Consider the following 23399-nt stretch of genomic DNA (forward strand, 5'->3'; position numbering starts at 1 on the left):
GGTCTTTGATAGCAGTTTTCCCCCAAAATATAAAGCGATAGAAGCCATCTTCCTTTGGGTTGGCTATGGATCCATCCATCCATCTATCCTTTTATTACCTCATTCCAAGAAGGAATTAAGCCAGCTTACAAAGAGAGGTAAAATACAAACAAGCATAAATTAGAGTAAATAATGAAAATCAAGGTTAGTGTTTTCCCAGATCAACACTTCATAAAAGCCCGAGGTATGATGTTTAATGTGGTAATAGGACCTGAAACAGAGGTGAATCTAAAGTAATACATGATTAGCTTTTTTCTTCTTCGGCTTTCTCTCTTGAGTAGAAATTGTCTCTGCAAGTTTTGACAAGAAACTATGTGGCAGGCATTTCAAAATTGAGATCATAGGCTGGGTGTGGTGGCCCATGTTTGTAATCCCAGTGCTTTAGGAGGCCAAGGTAGGAGAATTGCTTGAGGCCTGGAGTTTGAGACCAGCCTGGGCAACATAGTGAGACTCCCATCGGTACAAAAAATTTAAAAATTAGCTGGGCGTGGTGGCATATGCCTGTAGGCCCAGCTACTTGGGAGGCCGAGGTGGGAGGATTGTTAGAGCCCAGGAGTTCAAGGCTGTAGTGAGCTACAATTGTGCCACTGCACTCCAGCCAGGGCAACAGAATGGGACCCTGTCTCAAAAAAAAAAATCCATCTGTCAATAAAATTGAGGTCATTGTCAAGTATACCGGAAGCATAGCTATTGGTGTGTTGTCGATAGAGGTTAATGTGTTCTGGTGCTGTGCTGTCTAATATGGTAGCCACTATCCAGATGTAGTTATTCAACATTTGAAATGTGGCTAGTCTGAATTAAAACAGGTTATAAATGTCAACCATCAAATTTCAAAGATGAATAGAATAGAAATGGTAACATCTCTCAATTTTTTAATGATTACATTGAATTGAAATGACAATATTTTAGATATATTGTGTTAGATATATTAAAATTTCATTTTTTTACTGCTACCAGAAAATTTAAAATTATATGCCTTGTATTTGGGGCTCGCTTACCTTTCTATTGGATGGCACTATTCTAGAGCTATAGATTGCAAATATGTGTGTGCATGCATGCATGCATACATAGTTCTGTGCTGTTTTCTTGCCAAGCACATTCTTATTACTAATGTCTCTTCCCATAGTCCATTATACTCCATGATACTGATGGGAGAAAGGGAGGATATGGGTTTACAGATAAGCTGTCTCTCTGCACAAGTGAAGAATCAACTTTGGAAATTAGCCTTGTAGGGGAAGATTGATATTTGGGTATGTGGGTTGAAGAGCCTTACTTTCATTCTTGCTGTAATGAGAGCTACCCTCCTGTATCATCTAGATGATGTATCTGTGCTCCTGGAATTCTGAGAAGGGGTTTTAGCTTTTTTGTCTCAGGGAGAAGGGGGATTTGATCCTCATGGTGTTAGTTTTCCCTGGGACCAATCTTGAGGCTTTCAGCTATATGTACCTTTAAGAAGTTGTCTTCTATTTTAAATGTGAGGTCTCAAGTTCTGATATAAACTGACCAAATCATTCCATGAGGCTAGGACGGTTCTGGCTGTTCCACTCTTAGGACCCCTCACCTGTGTACCCAATACTAGCTGTATTCCCCTCCATACCCACATCAGGGTTTAAGGTTTTAAGCTCATCTTGATTCTACTATAGGTGAGTTTGTATTAAGAGCTCTTAAGGTGTCTACTAGTACTGTCTGGTTACCTAATGCAACTGAATTCCTTGGGTAATTTGTCTGATCGTAAATATATATCCACTAAGAGTTATGGGAATGAGGGTCTTCCTTAAATTAGCTGTGTGAGAGAAAGAATCTTCGCTAGAGTTTGACTCATGATAAATGTTAGAATTTCCAAAGGTTTAGTCATGAAAACTGTTAGAACTTATAGGTTACAATAAAATTTTAATATAGATATCAAGAACGTGACGGTCCCTGGACAAACCTGAATAAAATATTAAATCTAAGTACCTTGCTCTTTATGAAGTTGTTATAACTCTTATATTTTCTCATCCCCTAATATCTTTATTTTTAGTTTTTGCTATTTTCATTACTCATTTATAAGATTGAATTTTACAAATTACAACTACATGAAACAAAAGGACTTAATTTGTTTATTTCACATTTGATTTTTTTCTTGTCTATTCCTCCTATAATGCTCCCTTTCTTTTAGGTTGCTGCTAAGTGGGAAAAACTTAGCTTAGTACTGATAGATGACTTTACTGGAAGTGGAACTGAACAAGTACTCCTACTTTTTAAGGACTCCTTGAACTCAGATTGCCTGACTTCATTTAAAATAACGGATCTTGGAAAAATAAACTATTCAGTAAGTTCTATTTACTTATCATATGGTATTTTAAGAACCATTTCAGAAAACTTAAGTGCCCAAAAGCTTTGACCTATCATTTAAATATTTGTGGTTTTATACTTAAAATTTTGAACTTTAAAAATATATAGATTGAATCTTTTAAATATATATATTGAATCTCCTTTCAACAAATGTTATACAAATTGACCATGCTTTTGATATAAATTTGAATTATAGTACATTTGGTGATCACTTAAGTGATGGCAATACTATAAATTAACTTTATCTTGCTTCTGAAAATCACATTTTTTACCAATAAATATAATATTGGATTAAATAAGGAATAAAATGAAGCAAAACTGCTTTAGTAAAGGAAGTAACAGCTCACAATATCTTGAGATCTTGGACATAAGGGAAATTATGCCCCTGAAGTTTCCAATCAATAAAAAATCTCTCAAAGCCTCAGTTTTTTCATTAGTAAAAATAGCATAATTTAATTTTTCTCCAGTTATGGAATTTTAGGATTTTTTAAAAAGCTAATGAGAGCCCAGGAATTCAAGGCTGCAGTGAGCTGTGATTATTATGTTGCACTTCAACCTGGGTGTCGGAGCAAGATACTGTCTCTTAAATAAATAAATGGAAAAATGTTTGCTCTTTAAAAAGAAAACTAACCAGCTGATACTTTGTAAAGCAGTATATAAATGTTAGGTGGTAGTAGTAGGAACCATAATAATTTTTTTCAGGTTATAAGAAGATGATGGGGAAAATATACAGGTTGCCTTTGGGTTTTTTTTTTTTTGGGAGACTGAGTCTCGCTCTTTCATGCCCAGGCTGGAGTGTAGTGGTGCAATGTCAGCTCACTGCAACCTCCACCCCCTGGGTTCAAATGATTCTCCTGCCTCAGCCTCCCAAGTAGCTGGGATTACAGGTGTGCGCCACTATGGCCGGCGAATTTTTTGTATTTTTAGTAGAGACAGGGTTTCACCATGTTGGTCAGGCTGGTCTTGAACTCCTGACCTCAGGTGGTCTGCCCACCTCGGCCTCCCAAAGTGCTGGGATTACAGGCGTCAGCCACCGCGTCTGGCCTAGTTTGCCTTTTATAAAATAGTGTGTAGCACGGGAAACTGTTCTGACTGGATATACTTTAATTGTTTTGTTAGTTTTATGAATTTTCAATTATTTCAAAATTTCAGTCTTAGTGTATTTATTTATTTATTTATTTATTAGAGTGAACCATCGGATTGCAATGAAGATGACTTATTTGAAGATAAACAAGAGAATCGTTACCTGGTGGTTCCACCTCTAGAAACAGGACTGAAAGTTAGTGTCTGTTTACTTCTTTTGCTTTTCGATTAGTGTTATTCTAAATGAAGGAAAGAACGTTGAAAGAAAGGTCTTTAAAGTATAAGCAACTTGGTGCTTGGGGAAAAATGGTATTTCAAAGGATCTTTATCTTTTTGGCACCTGTGTACAAACTATTATGATACTACTTATAAATGTATCATCTAAACATGATACCTTTTTTGTAGTAAGACTCTATAGATTTAATAAGCCTCATGAGAGAAAATAGAAGCAGCTCACTTTTGAAAACACGTTCTTTCCGGGATCAGTATACCACAGTATCTTTTTAGAGTAGCAGTGAATATGATAAATCATAATACATTCCAGACATGAACAATTTACTCTCGTATTTTCCATAAGAAGCTCCCTAAAAGAGTTTTTTGTTTTTGATTTTTCCCAAGTGTACCAAGGTAATGCACATTCCCTATAAAATACTGAGACTTTGCAAATAAATGTCAAAACAAAACAAAACAAAGCTAATGATTGTCTGTGATTCCACTTCTTTGAAATAACCGATTTTAACATTTTGGCATGTATATTCTTGCAGATTGTTAAATGAATTTATGCAAATTTACATAGAAATGTGATTATAAGATGTATGTTGTTTTGTAAGCTGCCTTTTTTGTTTATAGCATTTTCAAATATACAGAAACATTCCAAGAATACAGTGATTATCTCTGTATCCCCACATACATTCAACTCTTGTTACTTTTAAAAATCTTATTGGCCTCATTTGTTTGTGTTTGTGTGTGTGTGTATATATTTTTGTAGAACCATTTAAAAGTTGCAAATGTTATATTTCACTCATAGGTATTTCAGCAGGAATCTCCTAAAAATAAGGATATTCTCCTCATGCAACTATAATACCATTATCAAAGTTAGAAAATTATTAATGATCCATTAATCTTATTTGCTATCTTGTCCATATTCAAATATGTTTAGTTATCACGAAAATGTTTTTATAACTGTTTTTTCCAGGATCCAATCAATCAAAGTTTTTACTCGCATTTGATTATATCTATTATTGGTCTTTTTATCTAGAATAATTCCCCTTTTCCCCTTTTAAAAATTATGCTAAAGAGGAGGCCATGCTAGTTTTATCCTCTCTTTTGGATTTGTCTCTTTTCTTGCTGTGTTATTGAACTTTTTCCTCTTTGCCTAGGATTGGAAAACTTTTTCTGGAAAGGGCCAGGTGGCAAATATTTATACTTTGTAGGTTGTTTTAAAATTATTTTGCAGCTATTTCATCATTAGAGTGAGTTTACTTTAAAAATGCTTATTGAACATGTATTAGACATGAATTTGAATAACAGATTAATAAAACATCATAACAGACATAGAACCATGAATGAAGACATTCATCTATTCAAAATTTTTGTACCCTGAACAAAGTAAAAGTAATAAGACAAATTGTGAAAAAAGAAATTGTAATAAATGACAAAATATTAATTTTCTTAATATAAATGTACATTCTTCTATTGTATTTTTGTGAACGTGTAGTGGCCCAGCCTTCTCAGAGGTAAAGTTATTGTAGTTACTAAAAGATGAATTACTCATGTCTTTTTACTCTTGCAGTTTCACTTCTAGAAATCTCTTCTAAGGATAGAGATGATTTTACAAGAATGTTTATATAGTATTTATAAACTACAATGTTGGCTGAAATCTAAACATACATCATTAGGCGTATAATAAGTAAATTGTGATGTGCTGAACCATGGAATACTATGTAGCTGTCAAAGAGAATAATGCATATTTTTATACTGATTTAGAAATGATGCCAAAGTACTTTAATTTATGAAAGCATGACTTTATGAAAGGTTTAATTTATGAAGCAGGATCAACTCTCCTGATTAAAACTGAAAATGATAGATGAAGTCTCCTTTATAAACCTTCTTAGAAGCTTCAAAAAGCTGACACTATAAGAATAAATTATCAAATCAAACTTTAAAGACTGGAACCCAGAGAGATAAGCAGAACACTGATGCTACTTTTGCCCTGGGAGCATGTGTGTTGAACTTAAATTGGTGGTGCCCCAGGCACCTGACAGAAACAAACAGAAAATCCTCTCTGGAAACACACATTCATCCTAGCCCTCATAAATCTCACAAGTAATTTTTCAAAGAAAATGAGCTGTCCACAGAATAACTAAACACATAAAGAAAAGAGGCATCATGAGTAAGTATTCACAGAAAATAACCAAACAGCATCTGTTTGAAGCAAAAACACACTGAAATAAAAAACTCAATAGATGACTTTAACAGTTAAAGAGATAAAAGAGATACAGAGCAAATTAGTGAACCCGAATATATGAGAAAAATTATCCAGAATGTAGCACAGAGACAAGGAAAGTATGAAAGGCTTTAAACAACATTAAGGGAAGGAAGGGAGGAATGGAGGTGGTGGATAAGAGATAGTTGAATATCCATTTTGTTTCAAGTATCCGCATGTTAACAGTAGCTTTCAATGTAGATAATAAAGTTCTAAATGCTGGAAGGCCTTTTAGAGATGAGCAAGCCTACCTTTGCACCATTTTGCACATGATGTAACAAATAGAGAGCCGGAAAGGTTAAGTGACTTACAGAGCTAGAACTAGAGTCCATTTCACTGTTCTTTCTCCCCTGAAATTTGTATTCCAGTCAGTTACTGGAAGGGGAGATGGGGAGACCAGGACCTTAGAGAATCTTGTACACATGTACACAGATGTTCATAGCAGCATTGTTTGTAACACTGCACAACTGAGCATAACCCAAATACCCATCAGCTGGAGAATGGAGAAGTAAATTGTGGCAGTCATATGATGGAATACTGTAAGCAATGGAAGGAATGAACTACAGTTACTAGTGTCAACATGGGCAACTCTAAAGCCTGATACATGCTGAACGATTCCATTTATAAAAGGTTCAGAAGCAAAACACAAAAAACTTAAAATATTCCTTAAGAATTCATGCAAATGTTGTAAAATTTGAAGACAGGTAAGGAAATTATCTTAAAAGGCCAAGGTAATATTGACTCCACGGGAGAAAGGGCAACTGTGATTGTGGAGGGCCCCTGGGCAGCTCCTGGACTGCTACTTTTTGATTTGGGTGGAATTACATGGGTGTTGGCCTCATTATTAGTCTGTAAAATGTTATTTTGTAATGTGCATTCTTCTGCATGTATGATAGAGATCACAATAAAGAACAAAAAAGCAAGGTTCAGTGTCATGCAGTGCGATGTGCTCCTTGTATTTGGTTTTGGGTGGGTTTTTGTTGGTGCAAAGGAAAAAGCATTCCTTAACATGCACATGGAAAAGTTCTGGGAAGGTACACCATCTATTGGTTTTGCAAATGGAATTGAGCATCTAGGAAGAGGTGAGGTGTACTTTTTCACATTGTTTAAGTTTCTTAACATGTGTCTAATTTATTTTTGTAGCTTTGTAGCAAAACTTCACAGCCAAGATTATTTAACTACTCTACTGAATCACTATATCGTCCTGGAGTAAGGGCCATGTTAAGGAGGAAGGAAGAGTGAACACTGATAATTTTCGAGGGTACATTTCAGTATGCCCACATAGTTTTTTCTTCTACTCCCCACCCCTCCAGTAGCTCAGCTGTGGCTACATACCTTTGCTGGGTACATCTGCCTCTCCCTGTCACAAATTACTGAGTGATGGAGTGTGAATCATGTGCAACCCACAGAACTAGGTCAACATAGGAAGTTTTAAAACATTAGCTAGATACTTCACATACTTTGCGCAATAAGGTGACACATAGTAATAATTCAGTCTTCATTCTCCAATTTCTATTCATTGATTAAAAGAAAAATAATTTACTTGCCTTGAAATGTAATTTAAAAGAAAATCCCAAAAGTGATGCATTTTGTTGTTTAAATCTAGAAAAAGATGTTTCATTAAAAGCCAGATGAATACTTAAACAGCCTCAGATATCTACCTGAAATGAAACAACTTCTATCAGTTCAATAACATGACTCTTTAAATTTTCGGTAGCAAAATATATTTTGTGAATGTTTCATCCTTAGTGCTGAAATCTAGTTATCTGGTATCATGAAAGGAATGGATTGCTGTATCCCCGGTTCAGAGCCAAATTGTTATTTTTTTCAGTAGTTTTCAGTATTTTTCAGTAGACTCTAGCACCGAGTTTATTAGCACAAAAATAAATATAGTTTGGGAGCTATTACAATTTTAATTTTATTTAAAAATTTTGCTATAAAGGTTACATGAACAGAAAATTTCGAAGAGTATCACATTAAAAGTGATAATTTCTATTCATTATGATGTCTTTGCTTATGTGGATGCCTTGTTTATAAAGCAGAAATTATTTCAACAAGAAAAAGTTATTTTGTGTGGGGTGAGTGTATTTGTAGGGCTTGATTTTTATTCACATTGATTCGAAGTTACTTAATGACTCACTAGTGAAACATGCTAATATATTGCCACTCTCTCAATTTGATACATAAACTCTATGTTGCAGTTATTTTCTATATTTTCCTTTGAAAGAAGATACATTTTTTAAACTTAGAGACTTAAAATCTATAAACAAAACAGTTTTGCTCTGAGAAGTATTTTATTTTCTGCAGAAAAATGAATTGATACGCACATTTGGAGAAAGTATTTCCTGAATTATTGGTATGTCTGGTTTCATTTGAAATCATGTTTCTTGCAACTATTTTTCTTTCTACTTTATAGATTTGTTTTTCTTCTTTTCGGGAATTACGGCAGCATCTCTTTCTTAAGGAAAAAATTATTTCAAAATCTTACAAAGCTTTGATAAACCTGGTTCAAGGAAAAGATGATAATACATCAAGTGCAGAGGAGGTAAAAGTAATCATGTGACCATTTTATCATTTTATGAATTAAAAATCTGTGAGCTATTGAAAAGTCATTTAAATTGGAATATTAGAATATATTAGAAAATGCTGCTCAGTGGATCAAGAAGAAAAGCAGCAGAGGTTATAATGGTGGACTTTTATGACATTGAAAAATATTTGATTAAGGAGCCAATATTTTATCGATTTGTATGTAATTCTGTAGCATATTAAAGTTTCAGTTATCAGGAACCTTGGGGAACAAGTCCTTTTGTTTACAGATTTAACTGTTAAACTTTTTTATTTGTATTGTTTGGATAGAAATTACTCGTAAGTGAATTATGTGTTTACTGACTTCTTAAATAGAATATACTGAGTATTATTTAACTTTGTATTGGTGATGACATAATTTTATTATTAGTATGATTGTTCTTTTAGTCTGTTGGATTGTTTCTTTCTAAGGATATTTTTCCCTCTAGCAAGTGTTCTTACACTGCTATGGGTTTTTTAGTCCTTCTATCTGCTTTTTATAATTTTACTCTCTTTTTCCTTGTGGCTGATTATAATAAGATCCTCCTCAGGGCCGGGTCTGGTGGCTCATGCCTGTAATCCCAGCACTTTGGGAGGCCAAGATGGGTGGATCATGAGGTCAAGAGATTGAGACCATTCTGGCCAACATGGTGAGACCCCGTCTCTACTAAAAATACAAAAATTAGCTGGGTGTGGTGGCATATGCCTGTAATCCCAGCTACTTGGGAGGCTGAGGTAGGAGAATCACTTGAACCTGGGAGGCAGAGGTTGCAGTGAGCTGAGATCCTGCCATTGCACTCCAGCCTGGGTGACAAGAGTAAAACTCCATCTCAAAAAAAAAAAGAAAAAAAAAAGAACTTCCTCAGGTCTCTTATGTGGTAACTTATGTCAGTACATTAATGTAGGAAGTTAGTAAAAACTGCTGAAACTTCATAAAAATAATATTTATGCACATTAATTTCATACCGAGAAAGACACACATGGCGACACTAGAAGTAAATCAATAAGAGCTGAACTAATGTTGCTTTTTATTCCCTCAAATCACTGTAGTGCCTAGCTCTGACTTCCTTCTGGATTGACCATTTTTGTCATGGGCTATGCTTTGTATTTGTATTCCAGTCTTAGCCATATAAGGATTTGGGTGCAAAATATGATCTTGTTAATATAATAAAACATAACAAAAACACATTGTGTTGCTATATTACTGTTCTAATTTCCTGGGAAACCTCATGAAAGTCATTGTTAAAACTGTTACACCATTTCCTTTCCTCACCTCAATGATTTTGCCAATTTTAGAAAGGGGAAGGAATGTTTAGAAATTAATATATTGAAACCACTATGTGCAAGGCCCCATTTTTGGCCCTTTACATTGTTAGTTTTAAAAGCAAACCTGGCAGGTAGTAAAAATGTCTCCAGGTTTCAGATGAATAGCCTGCTTCAGAACTCACAACTACTGGCAGAAGTGTCAGATTCCTGGGAACATATTTTGTCTCCTATTGAGTGAATGCCCCTATCTTTCTTCAGTAATTACCACATAGAGAGGCAGTATAGGGTAACAGTTAAGGAAGAGCATGGGCTCTGGGACCAGTTGGATTCAGTTCAGATCCCAGCCCTGCTACTTGCTGTGTGACCCTGGGCAAGTTACATAACTTCCCTGTACCTCATTTTTCTAATCTGTAAAATGTAGATGATAATACCACAGACCTAGGGTACTAGGGTTATCGTGTGGGTTAAATGAATTGATACAAAAATGGCATTTGGAACAGTGCCTGGCATAAAGCAAACACTCAATAGATGTTGTATATTATTATTATCATTACTATTATTCTTATTACTGCTGTTTCTAATGTTGTATATCCATATGTGTGTGGAAATGAGTATGGCTTGGACTTTTAAGAATAAAATTTTAGCAATAAGCTCTAAGTAGTCTAAAGATAGTTTAATCAGTTTTATTCATACAAAAGTTTACAGTTACAGGCTTAGTGCAAGTCACTGATAAAATACAGAGTGGATTATTTTCAGTATAACTGGGGTACATATTATCAGACTTTTTTTTTTTTTCCAAAATGGACTCCAGGTTTACCTCCCTTTTGACTCTCTGTTGGATACCTCATCTGAATAGATAGGGAATTTTATATATTTTATACATTTCATGTTAGTAAATTGTGTATAATCTATAATATGATATGTTATGATTTGTTTTTAAATATTTAGGTCATCAGCCCTAGCCAAAAGCACACTTAACTTTTTTTTTTAGTTTTGCTACACATGGTACATATTTTATAATTAGTTATTTAAACTTTTTTTTTTTTTATAAGGAATGTCTTGTTCCTCTTTGTGGTGAAGAAGAAAATTCCATCCATATCTCAGATGAAAAGTTATCAGACAATTTTCAAGATTCAGAACAGCTAGTAGAGAAGATATGGTATCGTGTAATGGATGATAGCTTGGTTGTTGGAGTGAAAACTACATCTTCTTTAAAGCTGTAAGTAAATTCCAACATGATAACACTATCTTGATGCTCCAGAACAGTACTGTCCAATAGAAATTAATGTAAGTCACATGTGCAATTTTAAATGTTCTAGAGGCCATGTTTAAAAATGTAAATAGAAGCAGGGGAAATTATTATTATTATTATTATTTTTGAGACAAAGTCTCACTCTGTTGCCCAGGATGGAGTGCAATGGGATGATCTCGGCTTACTGCAATCTCCACCTGCTGGGATCAAGCAATTCTCATGCCTCAGCCTCCCCAGTAGCTGGAATTACAGGCATGCACCATCATGCCCGGCTAGTTTTTGTATTTTTAGTAGAGACGGGGTTTCACCATGTTGGCCAGGTTGCTCTCAAACTCCTGACCTCAAGTGATCCCACCCACCTCGGCCTCCCAAAATGCTGGGACTACAGGTATGAGCCACCATGCCTGGCCATTTTAATGATATGTTTTATTTAACCCAATATATCCAAAACATTATCATTTTAACATGTAATTAGTATAAAAATTGTTAATAAGATATTTTGCATCTGTTTTTTCATACAAAGTTTTTAAAAGTTGGTGTGTATTTTACGTGTATAACCTATCACAATTCCAACTAGCCACATTTCTGGTGCTTAATAGCCACATATATCTAATAGCTACTCTCTTGGCCAGCACAGCTCCAGAAGTATCTCTTTTACACAAATGCATTGAGTTAATAATATGAGGAGGATGAGGTTTATGAAATTAAGACGCTATAGTCTCACGGTGGAGATAATCAAACAGCGTACAGAACTTTTTAATCAAAACATTTAGAGGCATTAGGGATACTTAGAGACTATTGACCAAAGTGAATAGGTAAAAGTTTAGTTAAATAACAAAGTATCTCCCTCTGATAACAGACGATATTCTCTTTTGGGCTGTTGAAATCACGGATAGAGAAGTAATGTGCATACCATCTATATCTGCAGTCTAGCAAAGAGCTTTTTAGCCAAAACAGGCTAAATACAGGCATTACAGTAACTACATTGAATTTGAACCACAGATACACAAATAGAGAGAAACCAGATAGTGCCTTGTAATAGGTGATGTCAGTATATTTGAGCAGCTTAACATAGTAAGGGAGCCAGACTGCTTATCTCGTGGGTTTGAGATATGGATTTATTGTTTTGTTTCAGTGAATTTCTAAGCTGTTTTGGGCTGGTTCATCATCTGGGTTTTTCTTCTCTTTAATGTATTAATTTTATATTGTAAAATAAGTCTCGCATTCTTGTGATAAACAGTTTGTCACTAGATTTGGTTTGCTGTCCTTTGGTCAAGAATATTTGCATCTAAATTCATGAGTGAAATTGGCGTGAAATTTTCTTGAATGATACTTGCCTGGTTTTAGTATCAAGGCTATGCTAGTTTATAAATGAATTGAGGAATATTTCCTTTTTTCCTGTTCTCTGGAGCAGTTTGTGTAAATTTGGAATTACCTGCTCTTTAATATTTGGTTGTAGTCGCCTGGAATGCAGTAGAAATCTGAAATTTTCTTTGTGAGGTGACTTTTAACTACTGATTCAATTTCTTTAGTTATAGGATTGTTCACATTTTTATTTATTCTTGAATATGTTTTGCTTATACTTTTCAATTATTATATTTATTAGCATAAGTTGTTCCTAAGATCCTCTTTAGGTATTTATCAACTGTATTGTTAGTGTTTGTCAGTGTCTTTTTATTCCAAATCTTATTTGTGTCTTCTTTTTCCTTGATCTTGCCAGAGATTCATCCATTTTATTAGATCTTTTCAAATAATTAAATTTTTTGTTGATGTTCAATTGTGTATTCCCTGTTCATTTCTGATCCCTTATTATTTACTTTTACTTTATTTGGATGTATTCTGTTATTCTTTTTCTAAATATTTGACAGTGACATGATTAAGTGCAGATTTCTTTTTTTTTTTTTTCCTCCTTTAGATTGTTCAGCTTCCTCAAACTGTTTTGTTTTCTTCTGGCAATTCAAAAAATTCTTAATTCTTAATTCTCAACATACTGATGCTTCCTAACTTTCTCTAGTATCTGTCTCCTTCTGGAACTTCAGTTAGTACTCTGTTAGACCTTCTCATTCCATACTCTGTGTCTCTTAACATCTGTTTCATATTTTCTATTCATCTAGATAATTTCTTCTGATCTATATTATTTTCACTAATTATATCTTCAGTTCTTTCTATTCAGCTATTTAATCCAGTCATTGAGTTTCTAAGTTTTATTATTATTTGTATTATCATAAGTTTTATTCTTTCTTTTTTAGATCTGCCTGGTAATTTTTTATTCTCTATTTTCTGTCTTGTCTTTTATTTTTTTCATATGCGAAACAGAATTACTTAAAATGTTTTTAGATATAGAACATTTCAAACATACAAGGAGAATAGTGTGGTGAACCCTTCTGCCCATCGCTCTGCTCCAGTAATTATCAACTCATTGCTAATCTTGTTTCATCTATACCTCCATGCACTCCTCACCCCATCCCCCAGATTATTTTGAAGCACTCAAAGGCATTATATTATTTCATCTGTAACTATTCCAGTGTATGTATCTAAAAAATAAGAACTTAAAAAATATAATTACCCCCCCAAAATTAACAGTAATTCTCTCAGTAAATGGTCAAATTTCCCATTTCTGAATTTAAAAGTATTTTTTCAAGTCATGAGTCAGATAAGGACTATAAATTGGACTTCACTGTTATCTCTAAGTCCTTTGTAATCTGTAGTCTGTAGGTATCCTTTTTCTGTCTTTTTTTTTTTTAATGCAAAGTATATTTTATAGAAGCCAGGCAGTTTGCCCTGTGAAGTTCTATAGACTGGATTTTGCTGATTACTTCCTGTGGTATTGCTTAACATGTTTCTCTGTCTCCTGTATTTCCTCCAAATTGATGATTAGATCTAGAGACTGAGTCAGAATAATGCCTGGATTTTTGTTAACAGAATACTTCATAGTATTGCTTTCTTCCATTGGGAAGTATATAAAGTGTGGTCATTTTCCTTTTGTGATATTAGCAACTATTGATGCTCATTGCCTAGTTCCATTGTTCCATTACATTTTACAACATGATGGTATTCTAATTCTATTATTGCTTCTTTATTTATTACCTATACTTCTATAAAGAGAAACCTCTTCTCATCAATTATTTAGTTAGACCCTCAAATATAATTTATAATTTAGAAATCAGAATTTGAGTGCAAGAAGTGCTTATTTATCCTGAGTGGGTTGTTGTTTCTGGGCCTTTTTAGTAAGCAGAGGTAGGAAATAATGTGTTTTGTTAGTTTGGTTTGTTGTGGTTTTGGTTTATTTAGAGATAAAATATACTGTAAGTCCATGCTGATACTTCCAATTCAGATTAAGGACTTCACATTTTTACTTATCACCATGATGTAAAAACTTCAAGGTTTTTGCTTATCATCATCATGTATCTTCTTCTTTCTGTATCATCTTTCTCCCCTGTTGATAATTCCAATTCTCTGTTGTACCTACTACATAATTACTCTACAGTATATATGTAGTGTTGATAAAACAGCATTCCCAACAAAACAGTAGTTCAATTAGTGCAAATGAAGATTTTTGAGTTCTTTTAAAATCTTTAGTATAACTCATTAGACATGGTCAAATTCATGTATTAAAGGAGTTTTCTGTATTAAATTTCTACATTAAAGTTCTTTCTTTGGTCATGTCACCATTCTTACCTGTTTGACAATGCTGGAATATACTACAATAAGCCTGTATATATTTGTAAATTATTATAAATGTAGATATGGAAAGAATTGCTGAGGGATAAACAATATTCTGACTGAAAAAACAGATTTTATTCAAGTCATTTAGAGGAACAAAAAATACAATTTTTAGTTTAGAGCTATTTGCATTCTAAAGTATGACCAAAATAAACTCTTAAAAAATCATGAGTAGAGTTTTTCTTGTTTAAAAAGAGGAGACAAAAAAAGACCTACTTAAAAAATAAAATCCAGGCATTATTTTACCATTCCTTTACCTTAAATTTTTTTTTCTTTAATTTCTCTTACTATCATTCCTAATACCATTCCTCTATCTTAAAAATTTTACTTTCCTAAAACCTAGCATATTTACAATGTTTTTGCTTGCCTTTTTAAAGAGAGGTGCTATCACAGGACCTTTAAAAATGTGTTTGGCTTTTACTCTTAACTTTCTGATGTATTTTACATTTGAAATGTTGTTTTCTAGGAAAGGAAAGAATAAACATTTTTTTTTACTGTTGTTTGTATGACATTTAATCATCAATTTGATTTTAAAGAATGAGCTTTTAGATTAAACCAAAGTTGGGTTTTTTACAGGTCCCTGAATGATGTGACTTTATCATTGTTAATGGATCAAGCCCATGACTCCAGATTTCGGCTTCTTAAGTGTCAAAATAGAGTAATTAAGTTGAGTACAAATCCTTTCCCAGCACCATACTTGAAGCCAGATGAAATAGGATTGGAAGCAAAAAGGGTCAAGTTGACCCCTGATAGCAAGAAAGAGGAAAGCTTTGTTTGTGAACACCTATCTAAGAAAGAGTGTGTACAGATAATTACTGCTGTAACATCTCTTTCACCACTTTTAGCATTCAGTAAATTTTGTTGCACTGTACTGCTACACATTATGGAGAGAGAAAGTGGTAACTGTCCCAAAGATCGTTATGTTGTGTGTGGCAGAGTGTTTTTAAGTCTAGAAGATCTTTCAACTGGGAAGTACCTACTGACGTTTCCAAAGAAGAAACCTATAGGTAATTTTGTTGGCACTTTTAGATTATATATTTAATTGAATTAGAAAATTTTAAGAATTCTGTTTATCTGATAATGGACAGAGTTTAATGATAGAGCTTGTGACTTTTTTTGTAGAGCACATGGAAGATCTGTTTGCACTTCTTGCAGCATTCCACAAATCTTGTTTTCAAATCATGTCACCTGGCTATGCCCTGAATTCAATGAAGGTGTGGCTCTTAGAACATATGAAATGTGAAATAATCAAAGAATTTCCAGAAGTGTACTTTTGTGAAAGGCCGGGAAGTTTCTATGGGACACTCTTCACCTGGAAACAGAGAACACCATTTGAAGGGATTTTAATAATCTATTCCAGGTAATGCACATTAAATTGTAATCAGTCCAGAGAAGTTAGTGTGTTTGAATGTGATCAATGTGTGGTTCAACAGCGATCTGCATGGGTTTTGTATTATTGCCATGGCTTAGCATGAATGGACACATTGGCTTCATTTAGAAACTGAAGATCTCTGCTTTAATTTTATATTTGTTTTTGGCTTTTTTTAGTGCCTAGTAATTATTTTGAGATTTCCTGTTACCTCTCTGCCACAGTAAAATTTTTAAAAATATTATATTGACCTTATTACTCAGCAAAAAAAAATTTAATTGGAAACAATCTGATTAATATTAACTGACTTGATATGGGATATGTATATTTGATTGCTGTAGTCTGAATTTTATCAATTCTCACATACGTAATTGGTTCTGTTTATCATTATGGTGTTTATAAATATTAATTGATTACTGCAGTATATTGTACATGACTGCTTTGTGCTGTCCTAATTTTTGTAATATTTTGTTTGGTTTTTTATTTTAGGAATCAAACAGTTATGTTCCAGTGCCTTCATAATCTCATCAGAATTCTCCCTATAAACTGTTTCCTCAAAAATCTAAAATCAGGAAGTGAGAATTTCCTAATTGATAATATGGCATTTACTTTGGAGAAGGAACTAGTCACCCTTAGTTCTCTTTCTTCTGCCATAGCTAAACATGAAAGCAATTTTATGCAGAGGTGTGAAGTGAGCAAAGGAAAGAGTAGTGTCGTCGTGGCTGCTTTATCCGACAGAAGGGAAAATATCCATCCCTACAGAAAAGAACTTCAGAGAGAAAAGAAGAAAATGTTGCAAATGAACCTAAAAGTGAGTGGTGCCCTTTACAGGGAAATAACTTTAAAAGTAGCTGAGGTTCAGTTGAAATCAGACTTCGCTGCACAGAAACTGAGTAATTTATAATTATAATTTCAATTTGATCATATTTTAAAATATGTTTTCACCACCATATAAGATTTTGGTTCTACTTGCTATATGCCTCCTTTGTAAAAATAAACACCGAGGCTTACTGTAGTAGAATCTTTAGTTTTGATGATGCACAAAATAAACAGCAGCGGTTCTCAACTAGGGCCATTTTGTCTCACTCTCCTCTACCCCTAAGGGGCATTTGGCTATGTCTGGAGATATTTTTTTTTTTGGTTGTCAGAAGTTGTGGGGTCAGGAAGGAGTGAGGCACAGGTGCTGTGGGAGGAGACCAGAGATGCTGCTAAACATCCTACTATGCAAAAGACAGCCCCTTACAACAAAGAATTATCTAGCCCAAAATGTCAGTAATGCAGAGGTTGAGAAATCCTGTCTTAGAGTTACTTAAGTGAAGACTGAAGTGGCATAATAGTATTTTGGTCTAAATCTTTTAAAAACTTCATTTTTTTTCTTGCTTTCTGCTTAGTAAAACCTAGCATGTAAAAATCAACTTCAAATAGATAAATTAAGCAAGGTTGTAAGGATCCACAAGTTTCTGTAAATATCAATATTTCTCCTACAAAAATTTAAATGGCAGATTGTCTGGGCGAAACCTTTAAAATGAAAGTTTTTGAAACCCTTGTCAATTTGAATGTTATTACAAAGCTGCCCTGAAATCATGTAAGTCTATAAGAATGTAAAAATTGTAAGGCATTTTTCAGAAAAGCATATCTCTTTCAAAAGGCTGAGTATACTTTACAGGCCACTGTTTAAAAACCAAAAAAATGAAAATGCTTTTAAACTATCTGAAATTCCAACTCTAAGCAAAATTAAATTATAAAATTCTAACTAAAGTAACGTAAAGAATATGGTACTCCTTAGGGACTGAGAAATTTAAAAATAAATGAAAATTCACTTCAGTTAAGAAGTGATTTATAAGGGGTCCAATGAGATACATTTCAAAGGGATAAATATTCAAGCTAGTCTTTTCTTTGAAAAATAAGAATTCTGGATTAATAAGAGAGCTTCAGGAGAAAGAAAAGACGCAAAAGGATACGGGCCAAAATAAATATTCCTGATCCTTTTTGCTCTAAAATCCTTAAGTGAGATGCAAGTTTCCATCTCAGTTGAAGGAAAGAAAGATGATTATAGAATGTAGCATCTTGTGCTTGTAGCTGTGAAGTGCTATTTCTGTCATGCCTTACAAATGCTTATACCTAATGATCTTGTGATGCACATGATTTTCAGAGAATATAGGTTATTAGTTTCTTGTCTTGGTCTTTATGATGGTACATATAATAAGGGACCTACTTTCCTAGTAATCCATTGCAAATTGAGATAGAACTCTACAGTTGTATCCCTGTGAAATGTCAATGGAAAATATTTCAGACTTTCTCCAAATGGAAATGGAATAAATTCAGGATTAATTGTAGAAATCTGGAAAGAATATATGTCATGTGCTATCTGTTGAAACTGCCCATGACATGTTCTGAAAGAACAACCAAATGTAAAATACAGGAAGTAAATTGTAAAGTAGAAGTGGTGAAAAAACTAAACAGTCATGTTAGTAGAGTTGCTTAGAAAAAAAAAAAAACAGGATTTAATTGTAATAGTTTATGTGTAGGGAAGTTAAGATACTAAAAATAACATATTGCTTATTTTTTAATTATCAATGCAACCAAAAGATACAGATATGCCAAATAACTTACTAGTTAATTTTGTACTCCAGTATTTTTTTTTTAACTTACTACAAACTAGAAAAGCCAAAGTTGAAGAAATGACACTCTTGCAACTTTGATGATTCAGTTGTCTCTTTGCATCTACAAGCGTATTTTATTGACTACTGCCCTGGTCACAACTCTGAGACTCCTCTCAAAAACACAGTCCTCCCAAATCCACACTGCCAAGTTGAAAGTGAATTGTGTTTTGGAATGTAGCTAAGGAGATGCATGAAAACACCTTGATCCTGTACTCTTGTTGCAAATTATTTCAAACACTGTAGACCCTTTAAGAATTCTAATAGTACACAAGTGAATCTCTTATTGTCCTCAGAGCATCTCTTTATACCATGTAGAATTGACTACTCATTTTTTTCTAGTGTTAGAAAGAAAAAGATGCTATTAACTTACATCTCTCCCTGCTCTCCCCAGAAGAAACAAAAACTTCCAACTCTCTTGGCTAGAAACCTGTGTAAAACTTTGCTTTCTTTTTCCTTTTTGCCTAAAACTTGGACAGTATCAGAAACTGAGAGGATTCTATTTTCTTCCTTGTCTTCTAAATTACAAAGATGTTACTTTCCACTCTAAGAATTTGGGAGTGAAACATCTTTCTTGTGTAACCCATCTGAAGAATTTTAGGCTTCTGCTAAAGACAGTGTGGTACAATGGAAAGAATGCTGATACATAAACAGTATTCTTAATTCTTCAAGGGTTTGTTCTGTTTTCCATTTTTGGACTTTCTATATTTGTTGCTGTATTGCTTTACTGCCTCAACAAAATAGCCCTGTCCTGTAAGATCCTACTATGATGAATATCCTTGCAATGCTAATGGTCTGGTCACTTTCTAGGGCCTTATTTCAATGATCCTGCCTTTCCTTTTTATTCAGAAGGGTGTCATACTATTCAGGTCCTGAACTTTAGTAAGGGCGGTAAATCAGACCCCTACCATGCTTTGACTATTCAGATTTTTTTGCTGTGCTACACCTGTGAGCACCTATGCTGGACAAAAGTACCTGTGTGCATAACTGTGGCTCGTGATAGCCTTAGGTTCAGCTAGAAAGTTTCTTTAGCATCCTTAACTTTAATTATTCATTTCCCCACAGCAACAGCCACTTATCACTAAATGTACAAGCAGTGCTATGGTCAGTAAAGCATGCTATTAGTAATCAGTCAAAATATTTAACACTAGATAGCAGGTCAGTCAGGAGAGAGACGTGCAGTCTATTGATTACCTTTTCCACATCTGTTTCACTCTTTTTCTTACTGAAACTCTCGTTTTGTCCAGGGAACTTCCTTTCCCATAGTTCATGTGATTGGGGAGGTGAATCCCATCCCTAGTTCCAGAGATTAGTCCTGACTAATCTAAGCCAGTTAGTGCAAGACCTTTCCCTGGCAGCTGTTATTGATCTGGGGTAGACACAAGACCTAAATGGGTCTAATCAGACTGAGGGGAAGGGCTTGGTTCTTTCTGAGAAAAAGACTATGTTGGACTGAAGGTAGGTGGCCCTTATTTAAAAAGTTGAGAGTTACCTTATAATCACAAGGCAATCAAGGCTTAGAATGAAATTGACACAGTAGAATGCAAATTTTTTTTATTGTTGTACCCCAGAATCAAATCTAAATCTCACCCTTTTCCTGGACTGTCAATTACTTAAAAAAAATTCCTTGGCCAGGAGTAGTAGCTCACACCTGTAATCCCAGCACTTTGTGGGAGGCCGAGGTGGGTAGATCACCTGAGGTCAGGAGTTTGAGACCAGCCTGGCCAACATGGTAAAACCTCATCTCTACTAAACATAAAAAAATAGCCAGGTGTGGTGGCACACGCCTATAGTCCCAGCTACATGGGAGGCTAAGGCGGGAGAATTGCTTGAACCCTGGAGGCAGAGGTTGCAGTGAGCCAAGATTGCGCCACTGCACTGCACTCCAGCCTGGGTGACAGAGTGAGACTCTGTCTCAAAAAAAAAAAAAAAAAAAAAAAAAAAAAAAAAAAAAAAAAAAAAAATTCCCTTGTAACAGAACTCAAGGTTTCCATTACTTGTAGTTAAAATTGTTTCTAGCTGTTAAAAATGGGAAAAAGAATCCCAGAGAACAAAGCATGGGGAGTCCCAGGATAGAAACAGTTTATTACAGAAACAGGATGCTTTTACCTTAAAAAGAGTAGTAAAGAACCATCCACTCACCACCCCCATATGCCCCTTTTATTTCTGGGCAGTGGTTTGCTTTTTTTCTTTTTGAGTTTATAATTCAATTTATTATATACTTGATAGTAGTATATACCTGAAAATAGATGCTTTAATTATTTTTTGTATCTTCTTTTCTTTGTTCCTTAGCTTCTCTCTGGTATTACATGAGGCCAGTTGATTTATTATACCTTCTTCATTGGGTAGAAGTATATGTCAGATTATTTAACTTGTTTCTCAATATTTCATATTTTAGAATATAAAATTATAAATGTAAGGGCCATATCTGTCTAGTGTGTTTCTTAGATATCTGAATTCAGACTTTCAGTTCTCATTTCTTTATTTCTTTCCTTTTTTTTTGAGACAGGGTCTTACTCTGTCGCCTAAGCTAGAGTGCAGTGGCCTGATCTCGGCTCACTGCAGCCTCCGCTTTCTGGGTTCAAGTGATTCTCCTGCCTTAGCTTCCCAAGTAGCTGGGACTACAGGCGCATGTCACAATTGCTGGCTAAGTTTTGTATTTTTAGTAGAGATGGGGTTTCACCATGTTGGCCAGGCTCATCTTGAACTCCTGACCTCAGGTGATCCGCCCTCCTTGACCTCTTCCCAAAGTGCTAGGATTACAGGCGTGAGCCACTGTGCCCAGCCTCAGTTCTCATTTCTCCTGACAGCCATTCTCATGTTCTAGCTATATCCTCTCCAGTAGGAAGAGAAGGAAATCTTTATCAATTTGTATTGTTCTGGGAATCTTTCTGCTAGAAACAGCTGGTTTAATGTCATGGGACTGTTTAGGAAATAGGATATTATTGCTATATGAAAAGAGATGCACAGTATTATTAATTAGAGCTTATAACCTTTTCGATGATAGCATATACGTGCTAAAACATGAGTAGTTGCCTTTTAGTATATACTAGGAAACAAAAGATAACCTTTCTAACTTCATCTAACCTCATTAAAAAACAAGGTGATTATAATTTTAGTAGGTTTTTTTATGAGCCTAGTGAGATGTTTTAAGATTTAGAATGACTGAGTAATCTGGTTATGTCAAGTACAATAATAAAATCATCTTACAAATTATCCCAATAGGAAATCAATATGCTTTAATACTTGAAAGATTCTGGTAAAAGTAGTAAAAACATTGGGGGTGGGATGGGGGTGGGGGGTAATGGTGGTGGTAGAATGTGAAGGAGACCAGGATCAAATGTGTTCTTAGTAGTATGCAAAATCTTAAGAAAAACTCAACATGCAGCACATGCGTTAGGCCCAGGAAGGGTGGGTAGGGCTTGGTGTGCAGGCTAGTCAGGTGTTTCCTGAAGCCGGTGCCAGCTGGAAGGGGAATTAGTCAGTAAATATAAATAGTAGGAAAAAGAATTATCCACAAGATTTAGGAAAAGTGTTAAAGAAAATTATAACCCATACTCGCATATCCATTTTCTATGACATGGTGCATAATATCAATAGTGAATATTTATTGATTATTGTGTGCCAGACATTGATCTGAATGCATAGCCCATGTGATCCTTACAACCCTATAAAACTGTGCTTCCCAGGATAGTAGCTATGAGTCATATAGGACTATTTATATTTAAATCAATTAAAATACAATCAGTTTATACATTTAGTACCTTAGTTGATCCTAGTCACATTTAAGCTGCTCAGTAGCCACATAAGGCTGGTGGCTACCATTTGGTCACTGCAGAGAACATTTCCATAATCACAGAAAGTTATATTAGGCAATGATGTTATAAAATGTATACTGTTAACTATCTCTATTTATTGATAAATAAATTGAGACTGAGACAGGTTAAATAATATATGCAAAGTCACATAGCTGGTAAGGAACAGAGCCAGGATTCTAATCATCCAGTCTAGCTACAGAACCTTTGCTCTTTCACCACTATGCTATTCTGTGTATAAAGTCAATTTGTAATAAAACACTATCATGTCTTGACAGTTTTATATTACCAAAATGTATTTTTTGTTAAAAAGGGAAAGTCACATGTAATACACAATTCTATAAAAGTATAAATCTGTTAACATAATTGAATTGTCACGGAGAATGTGGACCATATCATCCTAAATCCTGTAATGAACAAGTTATTAGAGTTGGTTGATGGCCCCAGCTGAGTTTTATCTCTTGACTACTTCCCTCCAATTATGTCTAAATACCTGTGTATCTGTTCCCTATTTCCTCTCAGTTGTCTTTGTTAGAACCACCAGTCTCCAGAATTATTGCATTACCATTGCTGGTTCGTGTTTTGGGGATTTTTAAAATGAAACTGTCAGTTCTCTAAATAGCCCTTTATGTAGTTTCTCTTTGAGACATGTCTAGGTCCTGAGAATCTCTGAAGTGTTTGTCAGTGGCTGGTGATCACTGCTGTTGAGGGCTTGGGATTCCAGGGAAAGGTACAAGGTGTCTAGCCAGAAAGATTTACATCTTTATTCTCTATGAGTACTATAGCACTTGTGAAGAAAAGGAGGTAG

The 23399-nt window shown here is 34.5% G+C and overlaps 1 protein-coding gene across 2 annotated transcripts in view; it reads left to right on the forward strand.

Moving 5' to 3' along the window:
* The window catches only part of FANCB (FA complementation group B), a 33809-nt gene extending 11759 nt beyond the window's left edge, over positions 1-22050 (forward strand). For both annotated transcript variants that reach the window (XM_007991083.3, XM_007991084.3), the window contains 7 exons: positions 2198-2350; positions 3560-3652; positions 8358-8486; positions 10825-10991; positions 15324-15754; positions 15870-16107; positions 16606-22050. In XM_007991083.3, the coding sequence (XP_007989274.2) occupies positions 2198-2350; positions 3560-3652; positions 8358-8486; positions 10825-10991; positions 15324-15754; positions 15870-16107; positions 16606-17020 (1626 nt within the window). In that variant the 3' untranslated portion in view covers positions 17021-22050. The remainder of the gene's footprint in view (positions 1-2197; positions 2351-3559; positions 3653-8357; positions 8487-10824; positions 10992-15323; positions 15755-15869; positions 16108-16605) is intronic.
* The last annotated feature ends 1349 nt before the right edge of the window (positions 22051-23399 follow it).

The sequence above is a fragment of the Chlorocebus sabaeus genome, chromosome X (assembly GCF_047675955.1).
Source record: "Chlorocebus sabaeus isolate Y175 chromosome X, mChlSab1.0.hap1, whole genome shotgun sequence".
Classification (NCBI taxonomy): domain Eukaryota; kingdom Metazoa; phylum Chordata; class Mammalia; order Primates; family Cercopithecidae; genus Chlorocebus; species Chlorocebus sabaeus.